The 18,588-nt window shown below is 39.9% G+C and overlaps 1 protein-coding gene across 4 annotated transcripts in view; it reads left to right on the forward strand.

The window, feature by feature from the left end:
* CPNE4 (copine 4) overlaps window positions 1-18,588 on the forward strand; it is a 320,303-nt gene that overhangs the window by 281,894 nt on the left and 19,821 nt on the right. For all 4 annotated transcript variants that reach the window (XM_055708199.1, XM_055708200.1, XM_005445873.4 and 1 more), the window contains one exon: window positions 12,546-12,600. In XM_055708199.1, the coding sequence (XP_055564174.1) occupies window positions 12,546-12,600 (55 nt within the window). The remainder of the gene's footprint in view (window positions 1-12,545; window positions 12,601-18,588) is intronic.

Here is an 18,588-nt window from a genome sequence, read left to right on the forward strand (position 1 = left end):
GTAGCCACCACTACAGGGCATTTGCTACCATCCATGAGTCAGTGTAGAGATAAAGTATTGGCCATTTTTCTCATTCAGAAATGTCTAAAGCCAGCTGGATAGCTTTTACCTCTGCAAACTGACTTGATTCACCTTCTCCTTCAGCTGTTTCTGCAGCTTCTCATAGGGGGATCCATACAGCTGCCTTCCATGCCTGATGCTTTCCTACAATACGGCAGGACCCATCAGTAAACTGAGCATATTGCCTCCCATTTTCTGGGGCTTCTTCAGCACTTATCACCTTCTCTGGTGACATTACAAAATCTTTGCCTACTGGCCAATTCATGATAACTTCCAAGATTCCTGGACAACTATTTGATCTCGTGTGATCAGTGTGACCCACTTACTCCATGTAGCATCAGTTGCATGATGTGTAGAGGAGACCCTCCCTTTGAACATCTGTCCCAGCAGCAGCAACCATGGTGCCAGGAGGAGCTGTGCTTCACTACCAATCACTTCTGAAGCAGCTCTAACCCCTTCATAAGCTGCCAATATCTTTTTTTCAATTGGAGTATAGCAGGCCTCAGATCCTCAGTATCCCTGGCTCCAAAACCCTAAGGGTTGACCTCAACTCTCCCCTGGTGCTTTCTGCCAGGGGCTCCAGGTAGGACTGTTCTCCCTGGCTGTGGTGTAGAGCACATGTTTTACATCTTGCCCTGTCTGGACTGGCCCAAGGGCTGCACAAACTATCTCCTGTTTAATTTGTTCAATGGCTTGTCATTGCTCAGGGCTCCATTTGAAATCATTCTTCCAGGTCACTTGTTAAAGAGGGCTCACAAGCAGACAGTACTTTAGAATATGCATTCTCCGAAGACCCACAGTGCCTAAGAAAGCTTGGGTTTCTTTCTTATCAATTGGTGGAGACGTAGCTGTTATTGTGTTGATCACACCTGTTGTGATCTGATGACATCTATCTTGCCATTTTATTCCTAAAAACTGGATTTCCTTTGCAGGTCCCTCAACTTTACTTTGGTTTATGGCAAAATTGACTTTCAGAAGGATTTGGACTATTTTTTCCCTTTCTCAAAAACAACTTCTGCTGTATTGCTCCACATGATGATATCATCAATGTATTGCAGTTGTTCCAGAGCTTCATCCTTTTCCAGTACAGTGGCATGTTGAAACCAGGACTGAAACCAGGACAACGATCTTACATCATTAGAGGTTTTAATGATGATATTGTGAGCGAAGCCCATGGCAAGACTTGCAAATCTGCTCCTCAGTTTGAAATCTGTTTTCTGCAATTACTAGCTTTCCTTTCTCTTCTGCTTATTACAAGTCTCTTTCTATTACATTAAATATTTATTTTTTCATTAAAACAACTATTCTGATTCAGCAAGACACTAGAGCTTATTATCAGTCTGACTCAAGCAAACACTGAAGTATTATGCAAAATACAGGTGGCACTAAGATGGAGTTAAGGGTTTTACTGAATTTGAACTTTATTGTTAATTGCTCACACCACACCCTAATGTTCAGTTCCTCCCATATACCTGGATGATCTTTATGATTAATTTTTACACGCAGTCTTATAGTTGTGCAAATATACAGAGTTCTTCACTGGATTAATAAAAAGTGCTCCACAAGCACATGTGAGAATCAGCTTTTTTGTGGTCAAATCAATACTCATACCTTGAAAAAGACAAAGGTTGGATTTATTTTGTCAAATACTTTTAAGCATTTGTTGCATTGGAAATTTTTGGAACTTCCCATTCTTTATGGGCCATCCCTGTTCTGATCTATGCACTCAACTCATGAGTCCATATGTTTGACCACATAGCTTTGTAAAATGATGTCATAAAATTGGTCTTCATTTTATCTGTATTCAAAATCTATTTCAAAAAATAGTTCTTAATTATTTTAAATCTCTATGTCTGTTTATTCAGTCTTAAAGTTACTGCAGATTTTAATTTTTATTTCCAAGAGCCCTTGAAACACATGGAAGATAAATTCTGTTTCTTGACACTAATATCCTTTCATTTAGGCAAACAGCCTCCTTAACTCTAAATACTCAAGTAGCTCTTTAAAACTGACACTCACACTGAGATCATACGTTAGCAAATAAACTGCTTGTGTAAAACACACTTGTCTAGCAACCTCCCCAAAGGCCACTAATGAGCAAAGAGTACATTATTCCTGCAAAGTGCAGAAATTATTTATGTGTAGAGCTCTATAAAATACTTAAGAGTGAAAATTTAAAAACTGGGCCATGTTCCACAAAAGATATGCAAGTCATGAATTCAGTTTGAGTTTCAACATTAGATTCTGCAATCAATGAATTGCAACGGTAGCTGACTAGATGCAGAAATTCCTCTATGAGTTCTTCCTCAGTATTTTAGGCCTGAGCGAGTGTGTTCACTCTGAAAACCATGTATAAAACCTTCCTTCCCTCATTCAATAAAGTGCACTTGAAAATTAAGAAGGGGGGGGGGAATGAAAGGAGAGAATAAAAAGACTAGGGTTCCCAGTCTTATCAGTGTAGACCTAAGAAGTGAATAAAACCAAGTCAGTCAGATGAAAGGTCCATCTGTCCCAGAAACATATTTCCTGTGGTACCCAGCAGAGGGCAGTTAGGGAGGAGACAGGGGACAAGGTATGTAAAATGCAATACGTGCTATGGAAGTCATATATAAATAAGTGCAATTGGTCCCAAATACAAAGAACTGTATGTACTTAAATGCTGTGTTTTGGACTGAGGCTTTAAGTGGAAAAGAGATCCCAGAGTTTACACCTTGAAATCTGCTTTATTAATCACAGCCTCATCCCCAAGAATTACTTAACAGGTCATTCATCCTGAAGCTCTATCTGGGTTTGTGGATGAAGACTCAGAGGGTTACTTTGACTGGAGGGATCTGAATCAAATACCTTGGGGTAATTATGCCAAACACAAGGAGAAAAGCAGAAATTTGCTTTGGTTGAGATAGTAGTGTAATAGTAGTTCATTAAAACTGGGGTAAAAATGATGCCTAGAATAACTGGCACTATGTGTGACATTAAATATTTCATGAAATTCATACATAGAGCTACAGATTAAAAATTTAATCTACCCTTGCAGATCAATAAGTAAAAATATGCTTAATTATTAACCATCTCTCTTTATTACTTTAATTACAGAAACAACCTTTCTGGAGACAGTTAAGCAAAAAAGCTGATTAGCATATCTAAACAAGTTTAAAAGCCGTAGGGGAAAAGACATGAATCTTTTTATTTAGTGCTTTAATAGGAGCAAATTTGCATAGACATAAACCAGAAGAAAAGCAGAAAAACAGTAACCTATCCATAAAAAGTTGTAGCTTATGTTTATCAATAAGCTCAGGTGTGATTAAACATATTCTGAAGTGTCTGGATAACCCAGGATTAAAACTGCACTGGGAAAAAGGAGTTGCTGTTACTTTTAATCACAAAACTGGATTGAAAATCTTTGGATTTAACTGTTGAGGACCTAGGCTGGCACAATTGCATAATATATATATACATATATATTGTGTATTGGCAGACTGCTGCCACACAGGGTTTCTGCAATCACCACTTCTTATCCTAAGAACCAGTACAGGAGAATTAGCCTAGTACCACAACTGTGTCAGGGAGATGACTTTGTAACAGTTTCTTTTGCATGTGTACATGCATACATACATATATACATATATGTCTATGTATCTGTGTATGTGTATATATATATATGCGTGTGTGTATATATATCTACAGGCCCTTTATCTAGGCAGATACTGTGAATTCTTACAGTTCTGTCTTTTCCCTTACTGAATTTCCATCTTACTGTCTTCTGTACACTGCCTCTTCTTCCACGAACTCAGTTCCTATGTCAGCATATCAGTCATGAGCAGTCCCTTCCAAGTTGCTTAGCAAAACCACTGCCTCCTCTGCATGCTTTTGAAAGACCTCTGCTGCATTGCCAGCTGGTAGATACATCAAAATCTGAATCCTCTGCATGGCTTTTCTTATGTGGCCTTTGCTATTTCTCAATTCAGCTTGAAATCTCTGAGGAAGAGCTTTGTTCTGTGTAGTCAGGGAAGCTGACACTTCTCTGGAACTGTGCAGACTGGTACTGTTGGGATTTCTTTGTCAGCATTTCTTTCTGAAGAGAATGACTTGAAGTATAAACCCTACAAACTTTATGTGAAATTGCATACCACCTACTGCTGTAGAGACTAGGCACCTGTGTAAATAAATAAGTATTTATAAGTAAATAAGCATAAATAAAGGAGATAGCAATTTATCTTGCCATTTTCATTGATGCTGTCTGATACTGATCTGGTGTATCTTTAGTCAGTGCAACCATTTCTTCAATTTCAGAAGCATGAATTTCCTCCTTGCATTGTTAAGGTTATAACTATTCTAGTCATCCACTCCATTATATTAGCGTATAGCTGAGAAACAAATTATTCCTATTTGGAAACCCATTCATGGGGTAAGTAAACACCATGGCCTAGATCTTCTCATGCAAGTTTCCTCCTTTACAGAAAGTGGATACCTTTTGCCTGAGTTGATTTTAACAGGATGTTTGTGGGTCAAATTGCTCTCAGTTAAAGCTAGGCAATTCTTGTGAATTAGGTTCCATTTACTATATCTCCTCCAAATTACTGTGAAATTAACCTTGATCAGAGATTCCAAATCAGCAGATGAATAAAGGGTAGTAGCCCATTTCCTCCTACAGATTCAGTGATGCCTAGCTGAATGTTAGTCATCAGTATATTTCATTTACAATTTTGCTCTAACGTGTTTTGATAGAGTTCTTCATTTTGACTTAATGTAATTTTGTATTTTGGTAAAATCACATCAACAGCTCGTTTAGTCACATTAAATGACAGTATATTCTCTATAATGGTTTTATCCTGCTCATCTTAGAAAACTCATGTGTATCTTGAGAGCATTTGGTGAGAAATTCCTCTGCCAGCACCTTCCGGCATACATATGCTGATGCAGTCCCATATTCCTCTCTTCTCAGCATACCCCTTATAGGTAGTTATTAGCTGATAGAAAATGTTGCAGAGGAAGGTCTCTGACAAACCCTTTCCACTTTAATTTGTAAAAAAAGGACAAAATTATGTGCATACATAGCAAAGCTTTAGTTCTTGTGGTGGCTTAGTGCAGTGCATCCTGAAACTTGAAAGCCACATTTGTGTTTCAAGAGGACAGGGTCCCACCACCATTCGGTTTGGATGATCTGCACCTTACGTGATGGAATTTGGCCTGCTGCCTGCAGTGTCGTCTTCAGGTCATGTCAAGTTTTAAACATCTGAGGTAACAATCTATGTCAGAAAGACCTTTTTAGTGATGGTACAGTTTTCCATATATGATCCCACAAATATGCAAATTCACTCTAGAATTAAGGTTTTGGAAGGTACAGGGGCATATGTGCAACCCTTTTATATAGGACTGTCTGGAACCTGCCTGCTTTGAGAAGTTAAATGTAACTCTGTAGCCTCTTACAGCAGCATTCCCTTACAGCATCCCCTTCCCTAGTTTTATCTCAGTTATACAGTCCCATTTCTTAGATACATTTTACTGAATTGGATCATTCATGTAGTTATAAATCAGGTCACTGCAATTTATTTGTCATCTTGCAGGGAAGCCTGACTTTTTTTCTCACCTTCTTGAGTCTGCCATTTTATTAGGCTGTCCTAGCAAATTATATCTAGCTGCCATTTCATTTTGCTTACCTCTTTCAAGCTCTGATGACTTTTTTTTCTGTGGGTATTTACTTTTCCTCAGTCTAGGAATTTCTGAGTTCACTTGATATTTTTACCCTGCAGAGCTTCTTTTGCAATTCAGTTAATGTTAACAAGGGAAAGTTTAAATCCATTGTAGCTGTATTTGGCTTTGTTAGTTATTTCATGAGTTGATGCCTTTTGGTGGTTAGCTTCTGGGAGTCTGTATTCCCCTGCTTCATTAACTATTTCCCTCACAGGTGAGACAGGCATTCCCTTGTATTCTTGAAACCAAATTACATGATAGTATCTATTTCTCAGTATGCAACAGATTCCAGCTCCCCTAAGGTGATTAAAAGCTGTAATTAAAGGTAGTGAGTGAATTTTAACATCAGGGTTTTGCACAATTGTGTAGCTTCTCTGTGAAAGACCAAACAATGTAGCTGTTGCAGTGATTTACCACTGATTTGCATGCTCCCAGCTCTCTTTTGTGACCAAGATGTATGGTAATCGGTTCATTCTTGCTGCTCCATTAAAAATCACTGTGTGTTATGGGCTGGATGCCAAGCCTTCTTAGGTACAGTGCAACTTTGTTTAAACACGCAGTAAACCGGTCCAAACCAGAGGTGTGGTTGTATCAAACCAGGCACAAGCGCAGTGAATATGTGGTGACAGCATTGCGGTCCCCCAGAGAGGAATAGCAGTTTGGGGAGAAAACACTGCTCCTGCTGAACTCTTGTGCTCATTCTGACCCTGACTGAGGCAGTCTGAGAGCTGGACCACAGCCTGGCTATAGCTCCAGCCCATCCTGGAGGAGCACAGGTGGCTGTGCAGGACTGCAAGGGGTGAAGCAGATGTGTTCTGGTCCCTTCCACTTAAATGGTTTTATTTAGCCTTATTTGATCATACAGATCGTGTCCTTTATTTACCTAGCTCTGCTTGCAAAGCAGGGACTGAAAATGTTTAAATATTTCAAATGATTTCTGTATTTTCTTTGGAGTTGCTGCTAATCTGTAAGATGTTATGATTCAGAATTTGTTGGCATCAAGCCCTTCTCAGATAAGTACTAAATAATACACTCAGGAACATGATTCATTCATATGGTTTAGAAAAGAAACGCTTAATTCAGTTCATTTTCCTCCAGTTTGCTCCCTGAACATGAAAGATTACAATTTTCATTGAGTTTAGAGATGATTCTATTTTGTTTGTGGCATTTGCTGTTTTCTCCTTTTTCTTTTCCTTTACCCTTTCCTCTCTCTTCTCTCCCTCTTCCTCTTCCCATGCCCTTTCCCTTTCCTTCTCCCCCTCCTCACATTCACACTTCTGTCCATGATACGTGTAACTGACACTCCTTTTATATTTGGGCAATTTGAAATTTTTTTCTAACAGAGAAAAAAAATCTGATTTCATCATGGGGAAAGTGTGTAGAGCACAGCAGATCCATAGTTTATTCTTTTAAGATTGGAACTGAAAACGAAAGGCACAGTAATTGTTTTTGCTGCATCCAGCTTAGTACTTTAAAAATACCTCTCTGATAATTCTGATCTGACCCAAAACCAAAATTACAAGTGACACCTTAATATCCAGGGATTCTATCATGTATATTCCTTACAAGAATTTCAAAGAGATGTGAATTTAAGATTCTTGGTCACCTGAAACTGAAGATGAGGTTTTAGTGTTTCTCTCTTCCTACCCTATGTTTCTTTCTTTTCCCCCCATTCACTTCATATTTAGTACTGCTGATGCTACTATGTTGCTCTAGCATAAAGTGAGCATGTTTTCAGACTGAAGCTTTTCAAGGTCAGTTCAGTAGCATCCATATAAATTGCTGCATTGACTTCAGGAGCTTAAAGGTAAGTACATCTATAATTACATACCAAGGAGCTTTCACAAGCACCAGTAAAATGAATCCCAAACAACCTGTGTAAGTGGCTAGATAGAAGTTCATCTTTCAGAAATAAATGGCATATAGAATGGCTTAGGCCTTTTTTACCCCTACATTTACTCCATGCAATTAAGAACTTAGATTCCCCATTTAGATTTTAAAAGGGAACTGATTTTCATAGCACATGGCCCTGGCAGCTCTTGTTTTGCTTTCTGAGTACAGGTATTGCCACACTGGTAAGTATCTATCTCTATCTCCAGCATTGTCTATGCCAGCAGCTTCAGAGGAAGTTGCAGAAGACTCTCTAATGCCTGACTAATTAATTTCACCCAGTGGAAGAATTTTACCGGAATTCTTCTTGTTACTAGAAATAGCAAATCCTTCTCAGAATAAAGCTGAGCTCCATGTTTTAATGGTACTAGATGTCAGAGGGCACCAGCAGTTAATGAGTACTAGTAGTTAATGTTCTTAATTTTGTCTCCTTATCTTTGTTATAAACATATATCTTACCTTCCAGTGATCACTAGGATTCCTAGTGAAACAGAAAAAGGTATTATCTGCATCACTTTTACTAATTGTCAAAACCTTACTACTTCCTCTATTCATCTCTTTTCCTGTCTGTGCAGCACAGCTTACTGACATGCCTCTCCTCTCTGCCCCTATTAATATACTGATTTGTCATTGCACTTCCTCTGTTTCCACTGAATAGCTTGAAGGATAGATGACTAAAACTGAGCAATGTTCCAAAGGGATAATATGGGATATTCTCAGAATTTATTTTCTGCTATGCATTATGTTATGGTTGAGGTTATTGAGGAACTTCTCTCTAACTGGCTATATATCTGTTGGGAAGACTGCAGTCCTGGAGTCCTGACAGTTTCTTTCTGTGTGCACTAACTTACATTTACCAATATGAACATTGAACCTGAACCCTCTCCCTGCTTCTACCTTTAGGGTGTAACCTAGATCTGCTCAGTCTTTGGTATCTTTCAGTAATATATGCCTGTTTGACTGAAGGAAGTACCAGAAGCCATATACATCTGTGCTTGCATGACTACTCATGGCCCTTATATAACCAGGTATAAAAGTCAAAATCTAATGCTTTTGCTTTTTTGACCTTCCTGACAAGTACCTCAGCTTTTTGAAAATTATGCCAAGTTTTGATTTTCAGAGGAACCTGTATAAAACAAAGAACCGTATAGAATGTGAAGTAGACTTGACAGAGTAATTTTGTAAAGATTCTGTCAAGCCACAATCCTCTTTTTCTTGCTTGATTTTGTAAATTTGAGGTTTTATACAACCAGCTTGCTTTTCCTGCATTTCTCTCCTGTCCCTTTAGCAATCTGTCTCCAGCAGGACAGTGCGGGCAGTTTCCCTGCATATGCCAAGGACTCTCTGGCTCGGTTTAAACAGAACAAGTCAAAGATCCTGATGTGGCCCGAGGCCAAGGATATGACACTGTCCGTGTCCTTGTATCTCAGCTTTCTTCCTCCCAGCACAAACTGGTGATGCCCAATTGCCACTGGGAGCAGTCTCAAGCACAGCTCTCCCCAGCATTGTCCCTGGGAAGGCTCTGGAGGCTGCTGGTTGGCAGGAGCCAGCACTGTGCCAGGGAGAGTGCTAACAGACCATGTCTCTGGTCCTGTCCCAGTGCTTCAGTCAGGGTCCCAGGCCTATTTCCTGTGAAGCCCCAATGCCTGAGCAAGCAACACAAAGGAAAAGAAAACTGGTTCTGACTTTTCTTCTTTTGAGTGAGTTTAAATTAAAAAAGAAGAAAAGAAGTTACTAGAGCAGATCCCTTTCCTGCTGAAATGCAAGGTTAGGAAACAGGGCTGGAGTCTGTGATGCATGCAACTCACCCCTGAGGCAGGAGGAAACCTTTTCATTTTCTGACTGTAGTTTCAGTGCCTGGATGGCCTAACCCTTGACATAGCTTCCAGAAGCTGGGACGCTGCTCTTCTTTCTGCTGCAAGCTGCCATGATAGCCCTGGATCTGCTAGAGTAGCTCTGCCATGCCTCTGTACCACAAGGGACTGTCCTGAAAACAAGAGAGTCCTTGGCTTCCCTTCTGGGTCACTTTCTCCCTGCTGTGTCTCAGTTGCGCAGGGTAAGCAGAACGAGAGCAGCAGGTTCAGCTGCTGCAATTTTTCTCAGATGACAAATGAGGGGTGGATGGGAAGACTAGAAAGGGTTACTTTGTAAAATATCACTAAGCCATTAAACTGCATACTTACAAAAGAATGAGATCTTTATATTATCTAAACACCTTATTTTGTGTGATAGGAGGCAAAGTATTGCTTACAGTAAAATTTTATTTTATTCTGAAAGCTGTCAGTCACAAATTTTGAGACGGATATCAAGGAATAACATATCTTTTTTATGCAAGGAATTTCATGAGATATAATCAAAAGGTTCCCTTCTTACTTTAAAGATCAAGCTCCAGGAGCACATGAAAGTTAATTCCTTGGTCCTAGCAACTTGAATCCAAACATGAGAGGTATGTACCTAAACTCTGTAAAATTAAGGGCTTCCTAAGGAGAGCGTGGAGCTGTTCTGAGTGAACCAAGAGAGAGTACTAAGCACAGGAGTGCACCCCAGGGTACCCCTTCTCTCTAGAGTTTATGCATTTCCCTCTAGAAAGCAGCCATGTGGAATCCTGTCTTGAAGGGGTACCTGATCAGGCTTTACTCTTTCACAAGGCAATGGTAGCAGTAACTAGCACTTGCTCAAAAAGGACATATGGGAGATTCGGACATAAAGGCAAGTGTCTTGACTGTGGTGGTAAGGTATTCTATGTGCAGAATAACAGTGGGGGCTATGCCACTGGGTGACTGGGAATGTGGGAGTCTCCCCACCAGAAGGAGAATCCAGGCTGCTGGAGGTATCACTTAGTGCTGTCTCTGAATTGCTGCAGAGCAGAAGATGGAGCTGCAGATACAAGAGTGCCTACACTTATTTACATTCAAGAAACATTGCAGTACAAATGCAGGCACTCTATGTGTTTAGGCATCTCCCAGGTTGGGTAATGGCTGCCAACATCAGCTTTTGGATCGCTATATTGAACTTGGACACTTATGTTCTACCTAAGTAAAATTCTTTTTTAGTCTTTGTTTGCTCTTGCCCAAAATCAATTAACTTACAACTCCACAGGGTTTGATTTTCTAATCCAACCATGCTTAATCATTAATGTAAAACAAGATTTTCTTTCTCCCCTCAGATTCTTTTCTAATGGCTTCTTATTTCTTGCCCTCTGAGTGTGCACCTGAATTCTCTGCATCTACTTATAAGGGTTTCCCCACTTCCAGGAGTGGTTAATCAAAGAGAAGGCTATCAGCAGGTGGTTAGCATCAAGTATCAGCAGCTACTTCATTTCTGACATCTCTTGGAAAAAATGTTTCATTACCATGCAAATGATGTTAGTCTTCCTCTCCAACATCCATTGTCACACAGTGTAACATGTGGTACAGAGAATTGTGCTCCCAGGATCTGTGTGGCAACTACATTTTGTAGCAGAACGCCAATTGTGAGAGCTAAACCTTTACACGACAATCATAATTTCCCAACGAGCTGTTGGATATGTCTGTATCTTGTGGTTAATTGGAGGGGGTGTGTGTGTGTGTGTGCTTATTTCTGCTTTCTTTTAAACCCTTCCATTTTTCTTTAGCTTTTGTCAGAAATACCATGGTGTCTTTCACAGCCAATGCCAGACAGAGTAACCCAGGAGCTTTAATGGGTGCTATTATCTTTCTTGAGTATGTCTGGGAAACAAATTATTGAGTTGATACTTGGAGTGGCAATGTCTTGAACTATACGAAGGAAACTGAAGCTTCTGGCCTCTTGTTGGAATTTTTGAAAGTGCCAATAATGGTAGTAGGAACTCAACTTTTCCAAGGGCCCTGAAGCCCAGTAAGCAGAATAGGATCAAGCTATGAGGGGTCTGATTCATCAGAGCACTAGAGTACAGTTCAGGGACTTCAGTGGGGCTTCAGGATGTGTTTAGAGTTAAGCATATGTTTGGGTGAATTGTTAACCTCCAGTGTGTGATCCAGTGCTTTGCTGACTCAGAGACGAGACATTCCTTACAGCTTGTTGTTTTCCACTTTGCCATCTGGGAAGAGGCAGCTTGACAGCGTGTGGGCTGTGTGAGACATTATTGCATTTCTGGAAGGGTGTTAGCAGCCTTGAAGTTTCCAGGTTCTCTGAATCAGGAATTTTTGTCTCTACAGATCTAACTGGGGTAGAACAACCTCTCTGTAAGTGTTTGAAAGCTAACTGACCATACTACACATTTGCTAGGTTATCAGTCAACCTATGCCTAATTAAAATAATCTCATGTTTCAGTGGAACTACTGAACATGCAGGAAAACTTTACAGAACCTGCAGGTTTGGGGGGGTGAAATTGCCCCTTTCAGGTATTTTTGGAAGTCTATTTTGCACCTGGACAACTGTAAGAACTCAAATTTGCAAACACTTTTAATTACAGAGTCATATCTTCACTATACCCGTTTTCTGAGCTGGGAGAGCACATCTGTATTTCTGTGAAATAAATGTTGTGACAGGCTCTTAAGACAACTCATGCTCATACTGCAGTCAGGTAGTGCAGAAGAGTGGGTGATACAGACCTGTTGCTGCAGTTGTGGGAGAAATGCAAGATATCTTGATCCCTCAGTATTCTCCAAATGATTTTAACTTCCCAAAAATACTAGGGATTCCCCTGAAAGATCTCCCGTATCACTCCCCCATCTGCTCAGCACATGCCCTTGCTTCTCTAATCCAAAACCCTTCCAGTCTGCCATGTAACACTCTTAATGTAGAAGCCATTTCTGTACTGTTGTACTGCTTTGCATTTCTGATGAATGCTTACAGAAGAATAAATGTTTATTGTAACAAAATACATTTCTCTGTGGGATCTCTTTTTTTTTCTTTTTTTTTTTTTTTTTGTTGTTCTTTTTCAGTGACAAAATGTTCCCAGCCTTTGGATTCGGAGCAAGGATACCCCCAGAATACAAAGTAGGTGCATAAATTACTTTTTATAATTTCCTTGGTTTATGAGGGACAAAATAAGGGAGAAATTGTTCGGGGCAGGGCAGGGGCTAGGGCAAGCAGCTCCTACTGCTTGTTTTCTTTCATCTGGCATTCTCACCCAGTGATACCTCACTGAAACCAGAGATCAAGGCTAGACTTAAGATGGTTGTGTTACACCCAAAATATGTCATGGTATCGGTGAAGCTTTGATAACGGATGCTAGTCTAGTAAGAGGAGAACTGATTTGTTGAACAACACATGCCAAGCATATTTTGAAGCTTTGTGAGCCCTGGTTTGATGGAACCATGTTTGGAAGATGTGGTTCAGTGAGTAACCTAGCATCCATGCTTTATGATGAAGAGACTTAACATCTGCCTGAAAACAAAGACTTGAGAAGAGTTTTGATCTGCAAATTTGTGGACATTATCAGTACCAGGAAGAGAAATATGAGAGCATGTATCCATGCCGGAAAGAAGTAGTATTTATAAACAAAATGAGAGTGATCCACAGTGATGGTGCAATTGTGAGTGTAAATATGCAGTCTGGGAGGGCTGGCGTGGAGACAGTGGAGTAAAAGAAGGAACATCCAACAGAGAAAGGCCTAAGAAGAAATAGGCAGAAGTTCAGATCTTGTGTTGCACATGTAGAGGTAATGTGGGCGGGAGAGTAGTTCTGTACAAATAAGTAACCAAAAACTAGCTGGGGATTCTGCAACTCAGATACTAGCTAGAAAAGAACAGCATTAGACTTCTGATTATGCAGACTTCATCCAGTATCCCCTTGTCCCCTGCTCTGAGTTGTGTCTCTTGGTTGTGGCTGGGGTAGGGAGGTAAATACCGGGCAGGTGAGAATTTCTGTGCAGAGAGGGATTGTGTGTCACTCAGCATTGTAAAGCATGAATCAGCAGATGAAAAAAAATGTACCAGTGTGTTCCTCATGACTTGTAGATTTGATACCTGCATAAGAATAACAGTAGTGAGGTACAGCAAATTTGATAGGTCTTGCAAACAGGTGGCTAAGGTAAGTCAGCATATGTCTTAACAACATTGCCTTCTATGCTAAAAAGCACTGTTATAAAAAAGACCACTGTGGCTGACAAGGTGTTGGCAGTGCTCTGTTCCTGAAAAGTAACACCAGTGTTAATGCTTTCCAAAATCAGAGACATCTTCCAGAACTTTGATATAGATTTTAATGTGGTAAATGTGCACAGAATATCTGTGCCTGTTGTTTTTCTAATCCAACTGCAGCAAGTGACAACCATATATAAGGTTATATCCAACTATATAAGGGGGAAGTGTTTTAGGGAATAAACATAAGCAGCCTCTTACCACCAGATACATTAGTGAAATGCAGTATCTACTTACCAAACGTCCATCCCTTTGCCATGAATATGTGCCTCCCCACCCATGGCTGTATAGCAGTGTTGACTGGGTGAGTTGGGCTATACATCACAACCAGATCATTCTTTCAAGCCCAGTACTGGCCATCATTGCATGGGGGAAAACTTGCAATTCTTTCAGCTGCAGAGAGCCATCCTTATCTAAGGACTGCTTGAAGGAAGATGTTACTGTGCCAGCTGAAGTCTTTTCACTGTTTTGCTGGTGATGGCAGTAGAGTGAAATTAATAGCACGAGCTATTAACAGACTCCTTCTTTCTCAGCCAAAATAATCAGCTGATGGCATTGATGCCTCAGGTCACATGAGCATATTGGCAACATACTAGTTTTGTCAGACCCCAGCAACAGCCTCTTCACCTGATTATGAGAGCAAATCTCAGGTGTCAGCTGAAAAACATGTCTTGCCAGAAAGTGATTTCAGAGGGACTTTGTAACCAGATATTCCTACAGTCACCAACATAACTTGATTTTCTGCTTTGGCAGAACTGGTGTTTGGATAATTTCCTGACAACTACTCTTAAGAAAGTTGGAGACTTGCACTGAACTTAGTAGCCCATGCATGGATGAAGAGTCTTGCTGTATGTTACTAACCTCTCAAAGTAAGAAAAGGGATGAATCGTGACCTTCAGATTTTGAGAACTTCAGGAAGAGTAAGGGGGGACTTAAGACGATGGAGCTACTTGCTTGTGGATAACATGTGTGAGAAACAAAACAAGTCCCAAAGTAACTGGATATGCAAGTGAGTGGCAGAAGAATGTCTGTTATCTCCACTATGGAAAATTGTGACAGAAAATGACAAAGACAAAATGACATGGCATCAGCTTACCAATGTAATAAGACTTTGAAGAAGAGAAGAACCATGTCGCAGGGGGACTAGCTCTTCTTGTGCCCCAGATGGGCACAAATAATTTGCTTGGTGTCTATCATGGACACATCCAAGTGGAACTGTATTAGGAATCGACAGCCATCCATTGTGTGCTATTGTGATACTCTACACAGTCCATACATGTATTTGTCCTCTTAAAATAAACTGTATCAGCAGTTCCCAATTTGTGCTTGCCTTTGGCTGCACTTCTGAATTGAAAGATATGCCCTCTAAGAGAGTGAAGAGTCAGCCTCATCATGATGCCTTTATAAGTCAAGACCAATAAACCTGAAAATCCTTCAGTAATTTAGTCTACACTGGTATCGTAAAGTTAATTTAAAGGCAACATCAGTGTTTGATGTGGAACATAGCCAAGATGCATAAGAAACAGAGAAGAATCTGTTATAATTAGAAGTGAGAAAGACTGTAGAAAAAAGTATTCCCAACTTGTCTCCCATAACTTCTCATGTTTTTCTGCAAAAATATGGTAACACTATAGACACCACAGCAACACTGCAGATCTTGTGCTACACAAAAGTTCTTTTGATGTTATCAGTCAAAGGTATTACAAGTCATACATATCTTTTGCTTTATTACAGGACAGCAGTATCGTAACTGTAATAATTCACATCTTCAAATTTAGTTTGAATCATTACAAGAAATTCCAAGTTCTGACCCCATCATGTGGATAGATCAGCTTTTCATTTTAGAGTGTCTGCTTTCAAGCCTCCAGTTTTAATGAGATGATCTAACCTGCTCATAGCATGTTGGTCTCTGCACACCAGCAGCTGCTCTTTTATTTCTTCCAGTAGACAACAAATTTCTAGGGCTGTGGAAAAAAAATTATTCCCACTGCCAAGGGTTTCTAAGTAACCAACCATGAGACCCTTCAAACAACATAGCTTCCGTGAAAGTCTAAATGAAAGCTGACCAACATATGCATGACAGTAACACAGTGAGGGAGGGACAGAAGTAAGCGGACTGATAAAAACAGTAGGCGAAATGGATCGAGTGGATTCATGTCTAATTTATATCATGCTCAGTCACAAGCTATGGAAAAATGAGTCCTGTAACTCACTATTCAGCGTGAATCAATGCTAACTAATGTTAGCAGCTGAAAGCCACTGCTTTCAGGTTGTCCGTAAGCTCTTAATATTTTTTGCTAAGGTTTCCTTGGTGCCCTCAGCCACATGGGAGAAAGGTGTCCATTTCCAGCCTTGTCAGACCAGTGCCTTGGTTTCATGCTGTCTTGAGCTCCTGCCAGTAGCCTGGGATGGGTACTAGAGGGCAGTATCCACCTGTCCGTTTAGTGAGATGCTAGCCTTCTCACATCCTTTTACATGCTACAAGAAAAGCAATGTTTGCTATGCCAACTATTATTCCCCATGGAAAAATACCCGCCTCCCCCATTTTACATTAGCACTTCAGAACAATGTCAGTATCCACCTCTGCAGGCTCTTAATTAATCTCTTGAGGCTGAACCCCTTTAAATCATATTTTTGTATATGCTTTCTACAGAATTTCCATTTCCAGAGCACACCGCTATGTTACACTGACTTGGTTTTCCCTCATTTCAGCTCCAAATGAAACACTTAAGCTGTTAGCAGAAACCCAGCAGTTTCTCAGTGGTATATGGAACCTGTGGGAGCGAGGAAGGCAAGACTGCCATATATAACATTCTGCATCAGTTTAGAGATCTTTCTTCTAATGTTTGGCAATATGACCCTTTTTCCCCAAGGCCTAACAAACATGTCACCCTGCTCACTGATCTAAGTAAACCTCTGAGAGCAATGTTCCCCTCTTGAGTTTCTATCACATGAAACTTGCAGAACATGCTGGTTATTCCACAGCAGTGTCTGCAGCCCATTACTTATTTTTTGCAATGAGAAATATCTGAGAAGTCTGACGTAAAGCAAAGAGGTGGCAGATAATATGGACTCAGACACTGCTGCAAAAGGTCACAGGGAAGAGGAGGAAAGAAAGCTGGACCACACACACTGATTTCTTAGCGGGCAGGACTCAAAGCAGCTGAAAAAACACACAGCAGCACAAAACTTACTGTTAAAATGGAAAGAAAGTTCGAATTTTGTCAGCCCCATGATGGTTGTATTGCCAATAATGAAGTGGTCTTTCCTAAAGAAGAACTGCAGGCTGGGACCTGAATAAGTACAAAACAACTTGTAGTTTGTTTTAAGAAGTCCTGGTTATTTCTGCATTTCTTAATGAAAGCTTCATCCACTGCTTATGCTGGGAAGAGCTGCTGGAGAGAACCTTACTGCAGTTAACAGAAACAGTACTGCATCTTCACAACCCTAACCTGCACTGTCTGGTTTGCTGCACAGGTAAGGGACTTGAAAAGTGCTATGCTTTTTGTGATTCCTGCACTTTTCAGGAGCTGGAGGGAAAAAATACATGCAAACCTGACAAAAAAAGAACCAACAGAAAGATGTGTAACATAGCAAGGGGAAAAGCAGAATTTGTCACCTTATCCACGCAACTTGGATTTACATGTGGAAACTGAGCAGCATGCTCAAACATCAAGTACAAAGGAAAATAAATGGCCAGGGTTTGCCAAGCAGAAATGTCTACAACATAGTCTTAGCCAGAGACACAAGTTGTCCAGCTCCCAAACTATTTGATTAATGAGCATTCTGAAAATAATAGCTTTTCAGCAATGTTTCTTTAAATTTGTTAGTGTCTTAAGTTTTTGCAAAATATGCAGGCATTCCATATTTAATTTTCAGACTGGCAGTGGCTTAATAGTGTTCAATTATTCTCAGATAAGTGCTCAACATTGTGCATCTCAGCCTTTATGCTTGTATGCAAGTATTGTTCATGGTTTTTTGACAATCTCTATTTAAATTAGTAAGAAAGCATTCCTAAACATGCCTGAATTTGTCAGATTGTTTGTCAAGTAGTCCCAGTACCATCACCATAGAGATTTCAGGAAAGCTGGAGCTATTTAGGACAGGGAGGTTAAGTTAAATTAATTTAACAATCTAGAGAGGGAAAAAAAGTGCTACTGATTCTCAGAATTCAGGCATCCACATTCAGCATTTGCAAAATGAATGAAAAATGTGGTTTCTGAGTCAAAACAGCTTTCTATTTAAAAAATGGAAGTTCAGTTAAAGGGGTTTAAAAAAGTGTGGAGGCCAAAATAGAATAACATATTTTGATGCAACTTAAATAAAATGACTTTGTGTAGTCCAGAAGCTTTGCAGAAATTTGCTTTATGATTTTGTGGGGGTTTATTATTTGTCAGATTCCAAGGCAGGGTTTTTGTTTGTGTTCTGAGGTTTCAGTCTGAGTCCAGAAGACTTTTTTTTTTTTTTTTAAATCTCAGAAATTCTCATTAATTAGGAAATTCTCCTTTCAGACTTAATTAAAAACCTATTTAGCAAGGACCGTGCTAAGAGGGTGAATTTCATTACACCCCAATACAAGGGAAATAAGTTACCTGCTACATTAAATCAAGGGGACTTTTCTACTAAACTGGTGATAAGCATGTGGAAGTATGGTTATGATTCTTGCAAGAGCCTCATGGGTGCCATCACATTGATGGACAACTACCTTTCTGTATGTAGGTGCTTGTCACTGTGTATGTACAGGCAATGGAGGCATTGTACAGCAGTAAGACAAAAAATTACTATAATCTGCCTTAGCAAAAATATTTTGGATTGTTTATTTATTTGATATATCCTCAGAAATGCT

Source organism: Falco cherrug, chromosome 4, assembly GCF_023634085.1.
Source record: "Falco cherrug isolate bFalChe1 chromosome 4, bFalChe1.pri, whole genome shotgun sequence".
Taxonomy (NCBI): domain Eukaryota; kingdom Metazoa; phylum Chordata; class Aves; order Falconiformes; family Falconidae; genus Falco; species Falco cherrug.